Source organism: Ostrinia furnacalis, unplaced genomic scaffold (genome assembly GCF_004193835.3).
Source record: "Ostrinia furnacalis isolate ACB-3 unplaced genomic scaffold, ASM419383v2 OfSCF7532, whole genome shotgun sequence".
In the NCBI taxonomy this organism is placed as follows: Eukaryota; Metazoa; Arthropoda; class Insecta; order Lepidoptera; family Crambidae; genus Ostrinia; species Ostrinia furnacalis.
Genome location: NW_021137771.1, coordinates 267,706 through 287,347, shown reverse-complemented (window position 1 = coordinate 287,347; position 19,642 = coordinate 267,706). Strand labels below are relative to the sequence as shown.

General features: G+C 37.2%; 1 protein-coding gene across 1 annotated transcript in view; it reads left to right on the top strand.

The window, feature by feature from the left end:
• The window catches only part of LOC114365023 (discoidin domain-containing receptor 2), a 105,482-nt gene that overhangs the window by 34,947 nt on the left and 50,893 nt on the right, over positions 1 to 19,642 (top strand). The window contains exons 8-10 of the mRNA XM_028321444.1: positions 4,211 to 4,529; positions 5,297 to 5,400; positions 9,139 to 9,233. Coding sequence (XP_028177245.1) covers positions 4,211 to 4,529; positions 5,297 to 5,400; positions 9,139 to 9,233 — 518 coding nt within the window. The remainder of the gene's footprint in view (positions 1 to 4,210; positions 4,530 to 5,296; positions 5,401 to 9,138; positions 9,234 to 19,642) is intronic.

Sequence of the window (19,642 nt, the reverse complement as noted above, 5' to 3'; positions counted from 1 at the left end):
TATTTAAACATGCGATAAATTAATAACATCAATTTAAATTAACCGTCGCGCCAACAATAAACTTGTTAGGTAAGTGATGGCACGAAATTCCCGTCGTGTTTAATGCGTACTTAAAAAAATAAATAAATCAGTCAAACCGGGAGATAATTTAATGGGTCTTCGGCACTCATTTTACGCGGGCCCAATCAGTGCTCAATTTTCGGGATAAACATTAAACACCCTTGGATCCACGAATGAGAATCTAAAGCAGTTGATCGAATCAAATGTTTTATACAAACAAATTATTCGGGGGCGAAAAAGTGAGCAGGGTAGATTCATAAGGACGATTGGGTGATTTTTCGCGCTAACAAAAAGGGGGCAAGGAGGGCACCGGAGGCCTGTCCGCTAATAGATCCATTACTCCTCATCGGGTTCCTTATCTGTTGGGAGCACTCGCAAGCCTCCGGCTATTTCACAAATTTTATCTTTCTCTAATTAATCCACAGCTCTTTTGAGGGAATCGCCTCTTAAGTGATAAGTCGCGCCCGCTAAATGAAGAACTTGTAATTAAAGAAAATCTTTGATCTGGATTATTTCATTCCCCCAATTATTATTTGGGGCGACGCGTAGCCCACAGTTTCTAGGATATTATCGGGTTCCTTTGAATTCTAAGTATTAACTCGCCTTTATTGGATCTTGGGATTGAGTGATCTGAAGCGTTCTTGGCGACGAGCGCCTGTTATTAGGAGAACTTGTAAAAAATATGTAAATTGAAATCAACCCTTTATTACGCTTTGTTGTGCTCGTGAATTGAATATTAGAATCGAATTAAAACCATCGTTGTATTTATATATGTTACGGCTAAAGATAGATGTGAACATAAACTTAAGATTAGCCGGCTAAACTTAAGTTTATCTTCGACGAGGTGTTAATGTTAGTTTCTTCTATCTTTAGCCGGCTAAACTTAAGTGTAACCGCAGGCCCTTGGCTAAAAATGTAGAAGAAAATGGAAAAGGAAACAATGTAATAATGTTTACTATTTTGACACGAAAACTTTATTAAAAAATAATCACTTTCATTACACATACTTTTATGTACCTATGTAGGTATTCAAAATTACAATTATTACAATAACAAAATATTAATTACTTAAAACAATATCTAGGTACCTAATCAATAAAATAAAATAATAAGGAACCATTTGGTCATTACAGAATCTTCTGTAGGTAGGTATTTAAAATTACAAAATAAAACAAAATAAAACTTCTTCAGTGTTAATTACTTAAAACAATATCTAGTCACAATTGTTAAATAATATGGAGCTATTCGTTGTCTCCCCACCGCCCCCTCAAGCCCTCCGCCGGCCTGGCGCGCCCATCGAATACATTTTTAGCCGTATCGTTTTGGCTAATGTGCACATTAGCCGGCTAAAGATGGAATATCATGACGCAAACTAACATGTTATCGAACTTTAGCTGCTTCTCGAAGCTAAACTTAAGTTTAGCCGGCTAATCTTAAGTTTATGTTCACACCTATCTTTAGCCGTAACATATATACTTGTATAAAAAGCCTAGTGGAATACATCAAATAATTTAGCAAACAAACAAACCAAAATACTCGCAAGTGAAGCCGCGGGCAAAAGCACAATAAATAAACAAAACAACGTTTCTTCGCTAGGTACATGGGCATAATATCTTTTAAAATTTCATGTATAATTACCTCAAATTATTAACCTTAACATAATCCCTTGAAACCCAAGCCTGTTTCACTAAAGCCTTATTTAACGGAAAGCTTACCCCGTTGTCGTTATGAAATATAAATTTTTCAGGAACGGGAACGTAAAATATTTTAAATCGCGGCTCGTCTTTTATCTTCGCGTTGTTGTTGTCATGTGGATATAAATATAAATACTTTTCTAAAGAGTTATCTCTATTTGGTAGACCTGAAAGATTCTCTAACGCTAAGTGAAGTGTTATTCGGGCTCAGTGAATAGGCAATTTCATGAATAAAATATTAACACTTCTACTTCGATATTATCTGATTCTGTAGACTCGAGGCTGTCTAGGCCTGATAATTCTCAGCTCAAAAGATATCGCTTTCTTTGTCTCGCAGGTTTTTTGGAGTTTCTACCAAAGGGTGCCAAAGATTCCTTTTTAAGATCCGCTGTGTAACCTGTCTCTTACAGTAATGTTGGTACCTAAATACTTTACATTTTCACAGTAGCCTTTGTAAGAAAAAATAAAATTAATAAGGCTTCCTTTTAAAGAGGGATACAATAAATTGTAGCATTACATTTTGTGCTGTAATGTACCTAATGAAACGTTTTATGTGCGACGTGCGTCTCCGACTATAGCTAGGTATACTTACTGGTTTACTATACAGTTCCAAATCAAATATATTTATCGTGGAAACTCTACTTGTGAGTGTGGGGTAATTCTATCTTATTCGTTATTCAAGCAAGTGTGCCACTAGCACAGACTTGACCTGAGATACACATTACCTTCACTACAATTAGGAATTAGCACAGAATTAACTGACTCTTGGCACCTACTCAGTATTACACTGGCACTCCGCCACTCGCACTCACCTCTGCCGTAAGAAAATTAGGTGAGCAAGCGCAATTTTGGAATCGAATCGATAGATGGATCGTTTTGTTTAATTTTTTTTAGTAGTTTGATAAAAAAAAATAAATTGAATTACTCCGACTAAAAAAATAAACTCACTCAATTAATTAGATCAGAGATGGCAGATATTAAAGTTATTGATTGAACTAATAATAATGTGAATTTATAGTTCCAAAAGAAGCTACTTTTCCATACGGTACGTACTGTTATGAGATATCAAAATGAAATAAATTAAAAAGTACGTATAATTAATACGCCTAAGTTATACAAATACCACACAATGTAGAGCCTAATATAAAATTATTTATTATCTTATCTTTATCAAAATACTAAAATACAACTTCATGTATAACCAAACAACTCTCAACAGCCCATTGAAATATCTTGCGAAATTAAACTTCACAGTGTTACTCGTATCGTTCGCTTTCTGTGCAGACTGTTTTCATTGTGCAATCCCTCAGTTAAGTTTAGACCTAGTTTGTTAAACTAACTCCTCGACCCATTTATTTCGGTATTCGTGCAGATTTCATACGAAAACTTTGAACGCTAAACTAACGCCATTGTTGCATGCTGCCTTAGTGATAGTCCACTTTGTTACATAAAGCTCAATTTTCTTGGGATGTCCAATTTTTGCCAATTCTATGCACGACTTGCTATTCAACTAGCCCATTCTATTTCAACGTCACTGTACAAAGGGTTGATTTATACTGGGACGTGTTTAAGTGCTTTATACCAGCTTTGATGCATTTTCTTTCAACGAACTACAATTTCCATTGACAGTGCATTTATAAATGACAGACAGACGATTTTTCAAAGCTCTGACTTTCCATTTAGGTATGTGCTTGTTAGCAAAAAAAGTTGTTTTATTTGTAATATCTCTTGCGGTTACGTCTTTGCGAGCGTTTAACTTCAAAGAGTCTGATAAAAAAGAAAGGCCCAACTTCAATTAATTAAAAAGTCTTATCTTTCAAACAACATACGCTACGTCAAGCGTTAAGCACACAATAAGTCGGTGAGATCCGACTCGCGGAGATAGGAGTTGCTGGGGCTTAGCGGGACCTAAGTTCCACGGCATTGTGGCCTCACAATTAGTTCTGTTCTCGACACCTATTCATTTCCCTGTATTGTCTTCGCAGTGTGGCGCTGCTTTTCAATGGCCCGCATCAGCCAAAAATAACTTACAGAACGTTTTCTTTTAACGTTTCATTATTTTAAGTAGTACGAGTAATCCGATTAGGCTGCCTGGCGATATGAAAGATAAATGAAGGTAGATAGATTATTTATTTACCTACCGGTAGCTAACAGACGCGTTACTATAGAGACGGGGCGGGTGTGAGGGGCGAGCGTGGAATAATTTGCGTATAATCTGAAGCGTTGGGGTTGTTTCAATAAAGCTCTCTTCAAACTCAATATCATATGAAAATAATTTAGGTTCTTCATATTTCATGCTCTTGGTTTGTTATTTTTTATTTAAAGTAAACGTAAAATTATAGTTGAAAATAGAGAGTTTAGCTCTCTCACAGTATACCCGACAAAAAACAGTAGGTTTTTTAAAGTTAAGGATATCAAACGCTTGATTAGTATAGATGAATATAATTTGTCAACAGTTCCCACAACGGTCAACGCATCGGCCGAATTCCTTGAAGAATACTACAGGACCGATATACCACCGTCCTCTAGAAAGAAACGCAACTCCTCGCTTAGAGTATCAGTCGGATTGGCTTGCGGTGCGGTGGTGGGCGGCGGGGCCTTTATAGCTGCTACTGCTGTGTTACTAACCAAGAAAACTAGACGTCGCATCCCCAATATGCTGAAGAAGCCGTTCTGTCCAGCATTGAGAAGCAACAACGCAAACTCGAGGAACAACCGCCGGGCACCACGGCTGGCGCTGGCTTTAGCGAACTGTCCGCCGATCCATATGCTACGGTGAGAACTTTTATCTTAACTAAAGTATCAGTAAATGGGCCATTTTCAAATAAGTACAACAATTTTGCTACTTATTGTATTACTACATAGCAAATTTTCTGTTCCAAGTAGCAAATTGAGCAAAAATAATGCGTGGGTCTAAAATAATTGTGTTTGGAAATGACTCAATATACCTAATTAACATACTTACGTCCTCGCGAATTGATTCTTTTGTCTTTCCTACTCGTACACTTATAATGTCAAGTCATTTATTTATTAACCATTTTATAAATTGACTCAATTTTGACTTTACCAAAAATATTAATGTTAATGTGATTCTTTTGTACATTTTCGTCTGAAATATGAAATTCCGTGAGTTGTATATTATGTGCTGAATGGCGGAAAGCAAGACAGATTTGGTCATAACTTGGCACACATATATAATACAAAGTAGGTCAAGATAGGGGTTACTTTTAGCTCAAGAAAACAAAGTTTCCAGTGGCGTTATACTCGTACCATCTCTTTGTGATAAAGTGCATAAAACAGATGAATCCGCAGGAAATTTCTAGTGCTATTAAGTAATTTATAGCCCTAAAAGGTGTCATTTACAAAATCGCAAGCACTCACAAACGTTTATAACCCCGCATTTTACACATGTACGCTCCAAATTTATACTTCGAAAAAAGACAGATTTTGTGCTTGTTTTAATTGAATTAGCGGGTTTTAAAAGGGAAAGCCAGTTAATAGGTTTTTTGTGTTAGGTGAAATAAAAATATCTTTGTTTCCAGGCCTGCGGTCGTTGACGAGGATTACCGGGAGCCGTACAATATTTGGAGGGAGACCCTGGGCCGCCGCGACAAGCGCGACGCCCATGATCAAAACGAATACAATGGTGAGTGTCCACAGTATTTAGCTAGCTTTTGCCCGCGGCTTTGCCCGTGTGAATTTGAGGCCGTCGCAGAAAAAGTTTATTGCCGTGACAAAAACTAAATCATCATCATCATCATAGGACGTCCACTGCTATAGGTACTAAAGCGTACTACGGTATGGATTAAATTAATAAATATCTGATATTATGGCACTTATCAGAGTTATTTGACGATTTTCCTATTAATAGCAAGCTTGAGATAGACTTCCTTTATTAACACACTTAGTTTGTCAACAACTAACTATATCGGCGTGATATTTATTTGCCAAGGTTCCAGTATCTATGATAGCTACTTCCAAGAAACTAATGCTCGTTTTTACCATCTCTAGGACAGGACTGTCTCTAGTGGTCAAGCACAACTTAAAATTGTTATACTCGTAGATCGAAATAAAATGTAACCATAATCTAAACATGATCTTAAAGACCCTGAAAAAGAAATTACATTTCATGAATGATAGATTTATCACACTTTCTTAAGTAGATTATGGCGTGTACCTTGCAGTAATCTCCCAATATATAAAATAGATGAATTTCATTGATGATTCCGAGACAATGTATGTATCTATCGGAATTGTGGGCTGTGGAATTAATTTTTGTTGTCACAATATCCCTATTAACCTCACAAGGTTAACACTCAACAGCAACGAAAACGAGTTGTGGAAATTCTCTTTTAATTGGCATAAAACATTTGCACACGCATTAAATGGCATCGTGTTTATGAATATAGTAATCAGGCAGCGATTCAGTCTTCATAAAAACAAATTAGAAATATCGCATAACAAATATTTGCGCTTTGGTTGACATTACAGAAATCACAAAGTATGCTGATTCATCAACAGACTATAAAATGCCTCGAGGCCATGCTTTTGAATGCGCAATAGATGAAACGGTGGTAAACATGAAAGATGGAAAGCGTAATAAAGTCAGGGGCATTTAATCCATGGGGTCTGACCCTAATGGCAAACACTACTGCGGCAAATGAACAAACTAAACGAGGGCTATTTCTTTTTGTTTCACAAATACCGGCTTCATTCCCCCGAAATCCCGGAAATTAGATAAAAATATGAACCGCTTGGAAAAGGAAAAGATGTCGACGATAAAAAAGAAACGGAAATAACATTATCTATTATGATTGCCGGCTGTAAACTTATTGAGCTCGATAAATTGCGGACCTACGCATCAAACCAACCTTGATCCGATGTTTTGGAATCGATTAGGCGGTGTTCTATAATGGATATGAATCGATTAATAATTTAAGGTAATTTGTAACTTTCGTGTTGCTGGTTAGAGTTTGTGGTCCTCTAAATTAGTAATGCCTCAAATATGTGCCTATTTGTGAGAGATGTAAAGACTGGAATTCTTTGCCGGTGTTTTTTCTGGCCGGCGCTAGTTAGCTCACCGCGGCTCTTCACCGCACTACTCGACGGTCGAGTGCACTTGCCCGAGGATTGTTACTTCCCTCGGCACTCGCTCCGAATGGCTTGAAACGAAACGGGCTAATGATTCGCCTAACGAGACCATTTTTAATCCCTATGTTTTCGAATTCATGTAAAATGAGTTTAATGAGCGCACTGTAAAACTCTTCTTCGTTAGATAGCAACTTTACGATTTGCAAGAAAGTACACTGTTGTTTATTAATCATAAATATGAAGGGAAAAGGCTATCCTGTCAAATATTTATATCGAAAAATTCAAATATAAAGTAAACTTTAAATAACTAAAGCCATAGTAGTCCAGTCAATAAAGCATTATAGATGGAAAACTGTAGAACACAATTTCTGACTTCAGGACTTTATTTAGACTAGCTAAGAGGTGAACATAGCAAAAGTCCCCGTCCTTAGCCCTTGAGCCGGCGGGGAGAGGGGGGTTTAAAGGTGCCACTTTTCGGTTTTTCGCTTAATCCTCGGAAACTATGCGTCCTAGTGACATGACTACTATGAACCAAAAAAAGCATATTCAATTTGCTACAGGTGAGATAGTCAACTTTTTTGATAAATTGTATAGTTTTCGCGGTATCTGCTCTAGAAGGTCTGTAAAATTGGAAATTTTATTTTTGTCTTACATGTTCCCATCAGGAGAAAATAGACTAAATCAACATTGAGCAATCATTCTAGACATGCGGGAGCATGTTAAGCCTAGTTCCAGCTAGGGGACTGCACCGTGCGTATATTTAGACGAACCACTTTGAGCCACTATTGATTCCTCATCACTCAAAAACTACTGTGCATTAACACTTCAAATTTGGCTCATGTGTTGAGACTTGTAAGATAAACATCAGCTTCAAATTTCATAAATATTCCTCAAACGGTTCTTTAGGTATTGACGTCCAAAAATCTACATGTCTGACCTATATACCAAATTCTAACCACTTCCAGATGACCTCGAAGGTTCAAATTTGGCATCCAGAAANTTAAAGCTGATGTATATCTTGCAAGTCTCAATACATGAGCCAAATTTGAAGAGTTAATGCACAGTAGTTTTTGAATGATGAGGAGTCAAAAGTGGCTCCAATTGGTTCGTATAAATATACGCACGGTGCAGTCCCCTCCCTGGAACTAAGCTTAACATGCTCCCGCATGTCTATAGTGTTTGCTCAATGTTGATTTAGTCGATTTTCTCCTGATAGGAACATGTAAGACAAAAATTAAATTTCCAATTTTACAGACCTTCTAGAGCAGATGCCGCAAAAACTATACAAGATATAGAAAAACTTGACGGTCTCGCCTGTAGCAAATTGAATAAGCTTTTTTTGGTTCATAGTAGTCATGTCACTAGGACGCATAGTTTCCGAGGATTAAGCGAAAAACCGAAAAGTGGTACCTTTAAACCCCCCTCTCCCTGCCGGCTCAAGGGCTAAGGGCGGGGACTTTTGCTATGTTCACCACCTAACTAGGCTAAATAAAGTCCCGAGGTCAGAAATTGTGTTCCACGGATTTCTCTCTACACCGTCGTTAAGGCATTCATTGACTGGACTATAGGCATTGAACCCAAAATTGGAAGCCATTGAAAAGAAAACTCTAAGATAGAGGGCGTGCTCGTTACGCCGGCCGGACATCCGGTCGGAAGGGCAGCCATTGTTCCGACGCCATATTGAAAAGATGATGCCCCTGAGTACAGGATAATAGGCGCTCAGCTTCGGCATCTCCCAACCGAGCACGTCATAGAAAATAGCCGACCTACGTTGTAGGATTTGAGAATTTCTTCTGCATTCACTCTTTGTCGTCGTAGACAGCTTACTGGATTTCTTCGATTTCAAAGGAAGGGGGAGCTTTTGATTCCTTTAGATGTTTAAAGATTAGAGAGCACAATCGGTTTCCGAGATTTCTGTAGGTACTATCATCATTAATTACTTTTCGCAATTGGAAGTGGTCCATATAAAGTTATGTAGGAAAGGTAGGGGTTTGAGTAAAGATGGTTACGAGCTTTAAGGCACGCATTGCCTGCATATCGCAAGTCTCGCAACATGTGGACCTATTCGTGGCGTGGACAGACTAACCTATGTGAGCAGTGCCATTACTTGTGGATGTAGGCGTGCACTTTATGGTCACTAGTCATATTAAGTGATCATAACAGACAAAAGACATTTAATTTTGTTTCACATGCAATAGATTGACATGAGCCAATATTGCTACGCCCACCTCAAGCCGACATACCATGCACCGAGAAGTCTGTATCCACTTTAAAATATACCTTTTTGTTACAGAAATATGCGAGGATCCAGAATTTCCGCGCCCCTATATGATGAAGCGGCCGGACCCACACGAGAGTTTCTACGCTGCCACGGATATTATACACCATGTAAGTACTAGCTTTATTTTATTGTTTTCAGGTTTAATTTAATCTAGAATGGAGCTGTATACCTGTCGAAATATGGGCATTTCATTCTCATTATTTTCTCATTCTGGTACTTCTGAAATAGATGGGACTTCAAGTGTCCTTACTGTTTTGTCAGTTGTATAAGTAAGCACTTATCAAGTCCAAATATTTATTTAAATTCCACACTTTAAAATATCGGTCACAGTATTAATGAATGGTCTACATTGACCATAAATATTGGCGAGTTAATAACATCAAACGCGAAATTTGACAACACGATACAAATCCACAACGCATATCTATGCGCTTAATCATAATCAGTGAATTTCACATGCAAATCCCACTACAAATGAAAACGGAAACGTTACAACAATGATTTGATTGATAACATCCCACTTCAATTAATTATCGGATCAAATAACCAATTTAGAATCTAACACCTCTCGAAACTCATTTCGGAGGGCTGTTACTGTCCAAACTAGAAAAGCCGAATATTATAATGGGAGGTTTGTGATTCCAGCGCGATTCAATTTTCTGTTAGGGATTGTAGTTTTAGAGTCAATCGGTTGTTTAAGAGGCTATAATGTTGTTTAAACCTGTTAAATTATTCGGTTATATTTAAAAAGAATTTTGATAGTAAATAGCGTATAAAACTGTATAATTAGGTCAGTTTTATGACGTCATAATTTTGCTAATAGCTTGTAACTAAAACTATACTTAATAGTAAATCTTAATGCCTAAGTGTTCTGGAGGCCTAGATTCGAGCGTGCTCGCTAAGTGCTAGTTGTTGTTAATAAAGTAGGTATTAGCTTCGTTTATGACTCAATGTTCTCAGTTGGAAATACTATAAACTTGAGAAAATATAAAAAGGTAACATGGTCATTTTTGTATTATTAAAAATCTCTTTCACAAGACGAACCTAGGCTTTACACCTAGGCTTAGAATACAAGCTGTTAATATGTTCTACTGTCTAACCGTTCACATTATGTCGATCATTGAAAACGGGAAATTAATCAGTGACGTCCCCCTCTTTGCTTATTAGGTAAGCACTATTATCTACCCTCAGTGCCTATCAATTCAAGTTGTTGAAGCACGTTTCGCCTACAACTTTGGTCAGCGGATTGAGGTTGCTTGAAGCAAGGTAACAAGCGGTGGGGCGCAACTTCCTGCCAAATCCTCCGTCATTATTTGCAAGCTGCTTGTCTACGAAATAGGCGGATATTGTGCACACAAATTCAAAGCATTTTGCAAGAACCATACCTAACTATTACATCTACTAGGTCTACTTAAGTAGCGACTTAGATCCGGCTTCGCATGGTAACGATGAAAACAGCATTGAAATGCGTTGCCTAGTTTTAAATATCTCAGCGTACATGCAGAGGGAGCGACTTTCTTATACCTACTATGTAGAGATGACTCCGAACGTAGGCATATTATTAACTAGCTACTTAACTAAGTAACTTAACTTAAGTAACCTAATATCGACATTTTGGTATGTTTCCAATAAAATAAAATGTAAATTTTTAGTAAAGTCTTAAAACAGGAATTCTTGTTATTTTGTCTCAAAAGCCTAACTTATTCATAAATAAGCACAAAACAGGCCCTATTAGAACCACACCATGCAACAGCTTGCCATATTTTCTCCCACACACTGACATGAATTTATGTCTCAACAAGCGCTTTATGCCCAGTCATGGGAATGCTTTGACAGTCCCCACAGATACAGTAATGCGGGTAGGAGAGTGCGTCTGTGACAAAGGTCCGAATCAGCGTCATTAACGGATGACACGTTTACGTAGACCGCAACGCGGATGTAAAATCGCGCCGAATTCGGCTACACACGTCGCCCAGTAATTATCTGGATACACTGACGCCCTCCCGTAATTCTGACTAACAGCCATGAATGTGTCACCTTAGCGCGCTACAAACACGTCAAAATGAGTAGAAACGGAATAGTAATCTATACTTATAATAAATCTGTAGAGAGGTCAATTCTGTACATGAAATATATTTCCAAAATAACTATCAGGGGGTGATTAGTGATCGATACTGATGCCAAAAATGCAATCAGTAAAATTTTTGTCTGTCTGTCTGTCTGTATGTTCCTTATAGAAACAAAAAATACTCGACGGATTTTAACGAAACTTGGTACATTTATTCTTCATACTCCAGGGCAGGTTATAGGATACTTAGGAATTCCGACGGGAACGGGAATCAGCGGGAAAATCCTTTTGTATGAAAAATCTAAACCGCTTAAGTTAAACGCTTGAAATTTGGCATGCAGGTACCTTAGTAAACTTAAAGCTTAGTTACAACAGGATATTTCATAATTCCCACGGGAACGGGAGTTAGCGGGAAAAAACATTTGTATGAAAAATCTAAACCGCTTAAGTTAGACGCTTGAAATTTGGCATGCAGGTACCTTAGTAAACTTAAAGCTTATTTACAACAGGATATTGCAAAATTCCCACGGGAACGGGAGTTACCGGGAAAAAACATTTGTATGAAAAAATCTAAACCGCGTAAGATAGACGCTTGAAATTTGGCATGCAGGTACCTTAGTAAACTTAAAGCTTAGTTACAACAGGATATTGCAAAATTCCCACGGGAACGGGAGTTAGCGGGAAAAAACATTTGTATGAAAAAATCTGAACCGCGTAAGATAGATGAAAGGGGGGTAAAACGAGATCCACGCGTACGAAGTCGCGGGCGGACGCTAGTTATGAAATAATTACTGTTAAAGAGACATAATTAAAAAAAAATTGAATAATATTAAAATAGAGACTGTCAATTTATGTGATTAGTGACACAATTTTTTTAAGCTTAATTTTCTCCATCCATTCACTACGCATAAATTAAATGTCTCTCAAGATACACTTAAATAATTCCCAGTGAACTAACTAACACTCGTGAATGTGTTATGTACACTGCAAACACGTCAAAATTAGTGGAAGCAGCATAATAATGTTTAAATGAAGACTCAATTTAAACAGTCCTTTCGGTGATTAATAAATAATAATAAATATCCTTGGACATTTTACACTGCGCCTCTAGTCCCAAACTAAGCAAAGCTTGTACTATGGGTACTACACGACGGGATAAACATACTTAAATACTTTTTTCTTTTTTGTAAATACATACATATTATACATAGAAAACACCCAGACCCGTCACAGAAATTAAAATTCATCATTTCAATTTCTACCCGGCCGGGAATCGTACCCGGAACCTCTCGGCACAGTAGTCCGTTCTGAACCACTACACCAAACGGCCGATTAATGACAATACGTTTATTTTCTCCCCATTATTCTGGTCTCTCAAGAGACACTTCAATATTACCATTAGTGGAAACAGCATGTTTGTTTGCTTAAACGCGCTAATTTCAGGAACAACTGTTTCTATTTGAAAAATTATTTTTGTGTTGGATGGCCCATTTATCGAGGAAGGCTTTATTTAAGCTATAACTTCACCCTACAGCCCATAGGGGCGGAGCAGTAAAGAAAAATGTTACAAAAACGGGAAATATTATGCAAACTATTTTCTCGTGTACGAAGTCGCGGGCACAGCTAGTAAATAAATAAAGACTCAATGTAAAGTGTCCGTTCGGTGATTAGTGACAATACATTTTGTGTATTTTTTATTTTCTCTCATTATCTCAGTCTCTCAAGAGCCTCTCCAATTATTCCCAGCGATTGGGAGTACCGAGCGAGAACTCGCCGGTTCTTAATACTTTATCAATAACAGTTTGCGAGAATCCGAACGTGTCTTCGACAAATATCGGCTACGGAATCAAGAGCGTGAATAAAGAACGCTAGAAAGCGGAGTAATAAGATCCTTCGATTGTGGCAGGGATGTGACTAAACAATCGATTAAGTATTTCGTTTAAAAATCGATGTTTGGTACATTGTAGATTATATTCATCCGCATAAGATACGTTTGGATTTAATTATTTTTAGTTTTCCCACAACTTTTGGGACCTACCCAACTATCATAATGAAAGATAATAATTTGTAACAGAATAATATGCAGCCGAAAGAAAAAAGTGCATTATTTCAAATAATAGTGAAAAAAATCGATTTTCAATAATCGATTTACTTCCCGCAACGTCACAACATTGCGGCGCGTTGAAATCAGTTCCATATTGAGTACGCCGTAGCTTGGGCCCTATATTTCTTGGGCCGCGTCACATAAACACAGGAAGGTAAGGCCGGCATAGATGGGAACAAAACGAAAAGTATTGTGCACTGCACCCGGGGGCGGTTGGCTTGCTCTCGTGATTTCCCGGGAGGGCCGCCGTCACCACGTACGGACAAACACGGCAATTGATCGTTAATTTATAATGAGCATTGTTTCCACGGGGTTGTGATGAAAATGGTTTGATTGTTGCCTTTTTCGGACAGCGTTTTTAATTAATTTAAACCACTGATGCTGATTTCTCTGGTATGCCTTATCACGAAGCAACAAGGTCGAAAAATCATTTCACTTACTAATAAGCCCCGGTCACATAATTATGGTAGCCATGCCCATGGCATGTTTACTCAGTGAATTCCAGAGGGAATAGTAGCATGAGGACTTTGCAGTTATATTTAGTAGGTACGTGTAAACGCATTGCACATTCATTTATTTGTTTACAAGTCCAAGATATGTAAGAAAAAATCTTACTGACTTGTATTTATTGATGGTTAAATAAAAATACTCTGGAGCTAAGTGAATATTTACAGAAACTAATAAGTAAATATTTACGCCACTTTGATCTAGAGTCCACTGAAAAACTTATGATGAAAAATATTGACATAGTAGGTATTGAAAGATACTTAAGAGCTTTAGCACAGTAGCTTTGGGCTGGGTTGCACCATCTTACTTTAACTTTAACAAACATCAAAAATCTGTCGAGCTCCATACAAAAAGCACCAGTTATCGTTATAGTTACGGTTAAAATTAGGTGGTGCAACTCGTCCCGTCAATGAAATCAAAATTAATCATTTCAATATCTGCCCGGCTGGGGACGACCCCGGGACCTCTCGGCATAGTAGTCCGTTTCAAACCACTACACCAAACGGCCGACAATAGTATGATATTGTGTTCATTATACAAGGCCAAATTATTTTAAAAAGGAACAACATTTTAAAAATTAAGTTATAGTTAAGCAAATTCAGGTTGTTCTATTTGAACTACGTCACGGTCGACCAAGAATGCCACTTGTGATGTTAACCTCGATCTTAATAGTGTCTGCGGTCAGTCCAATTTACCTGATTAACTAAATCGATAATTCCAATCATAGCTAACGAAGCGCAAATAGCGTCCGCCATTGAATTGATATGTAATCATCACGCGGTTCTAACCACGTTTCGCTAAATGGCTGTATTCGGAAGCCGCAACGCAGTGCCATAGACGCTGGTTCAACAGCCAGCTCATTTCAAGAAAATATTTTTGGTTTGAAATTAGCTTTTGAGATATTGAGTCTTATGAGGATCACTTAAGAGAATTTAATAATGATACCTACGTAAAATTTGTAATTGAAACCTTTTCATATAAAATAGAAGCTATTAAGTAGTTTGATGAACTACTTATTAACAGTCAGAATAACTTTTTAAAATTATAATTTATTTAAGTATCAATACAATTAATATACCTACCTACATAACTTTTGCCAAGATGTTTCGCTTCTTTCTAGCACAATCAATCAACAACCTTTCAAATTAATTTCACCATCACTTACTTACTTTCTCGCAAAGGGTTATCAGAATAATAGACTTTAGGTACATTTTGCTGTAAAAAATTATCTTTATTTGTTTAGACTAATTAAATTAGTACTTACAAATCGTCAAATGCAGGCTCTTAAGGAGCCTATGCATGTCTCATTTTTTGCCCTACAAGCGCTTCGAGACATTTGGCAAGTGCTGAGAAGGTTTAAAAATAAAAAAGTAGGAAGTTACAATACATTCAGAAGCAAGTTACTTACCACGCGTTCCCGTTGATAGAAAGTGGCCTTAAGACTCCCATCTATCATCATGTAAAATGGTTATTTACCACTTCACACTAAAATGACCCAGAGTCAGTCATTTTTATCATCAATTTTGTCTCTTCTCACCCCAACATTTTGAAAGAAGAGAAAGATTAGTTAAAACGATTATGCACAAATACTGGCATGCATATGATTGGCTGTACATTTCGGGCTCCACGGTTGAAATCCGTGCAATGGCTACTCAAACATGGTTGATAGAGCCGTAGCAACTGCACGCACCAAAACTACGGCACGAAGTGCAGTCGGTTGAACTGATTACGAGGTTCAATGACCGCGAGCATTGCAAAGGAAACTTTACCTTTAAGGTTTGATTCTAACACTGTCTACGAATACCAGTGACATGCCACAAAAGAACTGCTTATTAATTGAGAAAAAAGTGTTTGGGATGGTAACAAAATCTTTGTCACTAATGTTAATAATTCTTTGATGATTTAACCCTTTACAAAGAAACGTCAAGGGAAACACTAGGATTGCATTTAAGTAGTTGTAGTTATACATTTTAAAACCGAAATATGTACTTAGCTCTGTAATGTGTGAGAGTAATGTGATGGAAAGAGGCAACGTATTTAGGAATGAAATAGATAGATAGGATGCGTAGCTGTGGAACTAAGATTAATACATTTTCCTATTTCAATGTTTAAACAATTCTAGAAGCTTGAAATCGAAAAAACCCTTTAAAGAGATCTCGTAATCACTACGAGTACATCCAATTACTTACCACAGCAGCTACCTCTATGATTAGATTACTATCTGGTTCTGCCTATATAAAGTCATTCACAAGAACTCCTGTAATCCAGCTTTTACTGATGTCTAAGTCCTATAGATTGTATTCAGCCCATGTCACCACTTCCATTGCACCCAACATGGACATATTGGATCTTCACCCAGCCTCAAAGGACCCGTGACGCCAAAGCGTACGAAATTTCAATTTCCCAAATTGAGAGCAACTGAATTAATTGGTGACGTGAATGGCAATCATCAAAGCACAGATACTAAAACCTATCAAAGGATTGCGCAGCCAGACCCAAACAAAAGGCAGATCTCAATCAAAATCGTCAAAGGGATTGTTGCAGCAGTGTCAATAGTGCTAGATGGTAATCTCTAGATTGAAATTCTAGCATTAGCTAATAAGGCCTATACGTAATTAGTTGTAAAGACCATTGTTCGGGGAAGGTCAATCATCCCCGAAGCTCCACTTAGGGTAATATCACACTGCAGCGACGTGCGGTCGGCCAGTTGTGTATCAACGAGGGAGCAGTGAAGCATGTTGTTTGCATGCGGTCGCATAGTTGATGTAGGGTAGGGCTCTATACAAATATGCGGGCAGCGGAATTACGAGAACGTGTCTCTGGCCAGTCTAGATTAACGATTGTTTTGATGACTTTATTGCATTCTTCGATCAAAAAAATCGATAATTTTGTTGTTATATGCAAAACAACAATGGCAAGATCAACTCAACATTTTTGAACCCTTCACTGAATTTCATGTAAAGAGGAAATGTTAAACAACCGGTAAAATCAAATTCGACAATATCTAACATCCTTTTTATACATTTATGAATATTTAAATGACAATACGTCGTCCTTTGGATTACTTAACCCTACAGTGGTCGCGTGGATTACACCCGTAATCCACTCGTGCAAATTGTCGAATATTTTGAAATCGGTCAACGCGATCGTTTTGATACTTCGTGTACTTTAAGTTGCATAGTCGAAGATCACACTTAATGACGTGTGAGCGCCAGGTCGCTTGTGGATGTGTCACAGGAGCCCCGTAAATGCCGATGGTCTACCCGTGTAATCCGCGCGACCAATTACGTAAGTATTTTTTAAGTTACCTTTTTTACTTAATGTGTTTGTTTTTGCATTATTAGTGTGAATCAATGCTTTATAATAAATAATTACGGCATAGGTATGTATTTACATTTGTGTTTTCAATAAAATCATTGTATTTGAGATAAAAATCATGAACAATAGACAAAAACCATAAATTGCAGAATGGCTAGAAGTAATTGACAATGAAAGCGTATCTTCTGGCGACTCTTTGGTTTCTGATGAAGAAGTGCACATTCTTCCACAAGAGAACAAGTATCTCAAACCAGTGATTAGCCATCTAATTCAGAACCATCACAGCGGAGTTTTTTAGGTCGCTACTTTGACTGCGGAAGAAAGCGAAATCAAAGTACTGGTAATACTTGTAATTCGTGCAACAAATTTATTTGTCCTTATCATTCCATGATGGCCTGTATGTCCTGTTCAAAATATGATTAATAAATAAGTGCAATTAGTACTGAATGATTCATAAACTGCCAAAGTTGCCATTTTCTTGATGAAAAATGATGATTTTTATGTTTTGGTTAATTTATAAAAACTGAAAAGAACTGCTCGTTTCTTTGATTGATTATTTCATTAACTAATACATAATAATAAATATAAAAAATAAAGAAACAGGTTTTTATAAAGAGATGTCTTCTTTTTTTACTCCATAAAATGGCTTACGCATGTAATCCGCGCGACCACTAACGTAATATTTTAGAGCGCGATCACCGTAGGGTTAATGACAATTATAAAAATAAAATTACACTAAATTCAATAACACTGTAAACTTGTTTTGACAGTGGTGTAGTTTGAGCCTAACTTTGTGTTTCGATTGATACGCGGTAATGAATACGGCCCTGATTAAAACAGTGCAGCACGCGTGTCCCGGACAGGTGCGATATTGACTTCCCCTCCCCAGAACACTTGGGACCAAATAAATCGAACCACCTAATCCAGACGCCAACGGATGGAAATGGAAAAAATGTTGCTCTCTCACTCACAGTTTGTGAGCTCTGAGCCGTAAAATGTGACGACTGTTCTTCTAATGCTTTGTTTTCTCACAGAATACACGCGGGAAGTATGATAACATTGATTTTACACAGTCTTTTGTGAAATAAGCATTTTAGCAAATTCAAAATGAAGTACGCTTTCAATTTGTGATGAACACAGAAATTCTCCCGACAAATCGGCTCTCCCAACTTCAAGAAACACGTTTTACGGGCCGATATAAGTTTTTATTACTTTTTTTCGCTATCTGATCTCATTTTTTTGTTGTTAGTTCTAAAAGCATTTAACTTTTTGAAGCTTGGGACTGTTTTATATTACAGGTAATAAGTATAAATTAGCAGAACTTTTACTCAAAACATATTGTTAATATTTTATAACGGTACTAGTCTTATTATCGCTTACACTATTATGCCAACATTATGTATTATTATGTTTTTTTAAAGACATATCAAAACTGCCTTGAATTTTCTTTCAAATTGTAAATACCTAATAGCAGTAAAAACGTACCGAGCTTAGCAAAATTGCAAAGCGTTTAAGTTGAGCTTTTTCACCTTAAACACCTATAATGGCCTATTTTTGTGTCCCGAAGTGTAATTAAGGCAACAATACATTCGGAGAATGCCTAGGTCTGCTCTGCACAACCCATTAGGCCTGCAATCAAGTATAGCTATTCTATAGGATTACATAGCACAGGTACTCACGGCTACAGTCTATGTTATCAGATTGGAAGTTTCGCGATAAGCATATTAATTACACTGTAGTTTATGCTATCAATAATCGTACTCGGTGTGGATCGGATTAATGGAACTTAATTGATAAACCATAAGGTGATTGCTAGTGTTGTAGATGAATAAATTACGGAAATGAAATTAATTACAAAAATAAGCTGATAAAAATAAGTTTTAAAATTGCTCGGTTCGCGTCAATATTTATATCAATGTATATTTCAAAGACTTTGTAAACCCTTGATAAAGAAGCTGACAATAAGGACTGAGTTTCTTGCGCTGCTCACTGCTCAGCACTGGCCTATTTGTTGTCCCGAAAGAGTTAATGTAATAGTGGGACGTGTAAAATATCTTTTATTAAGCCTACTTGCAAAATAAGCGAATGTATATTTTAATTTGAATTTAAATTAATATTTCTCGAACGCGTTATCGTAAAGTCGTGTGCGCACATCTGTACATCCTTTTGTCATACAGGTCGGACCAAAATAACAGCATTATACGGACATCGTCATCGCACAACTCCCAGGAGGTTTTATGTAAAGCTACTTTCACGCGTCACAGGTCTGACAAGCAATTTTTTATTACAATTTAGAACCGCAGCGCAACTCAATGCAATCGCTACCCGAAGACGGTATTGGAAGAAAGAATTGAAAGATTTCGTGTACAGGGATAATCTTACGTGGTAATTTAACACACAATATGATTTTTGCTGCCTATTTTGAGTCAGTGGCGCTGACCCTATTTTTGGACCATAAATATCTTACTAAAGTCGGTAATCCCATTTTAATAGTGATGGACTGAGATTATTATATTTTA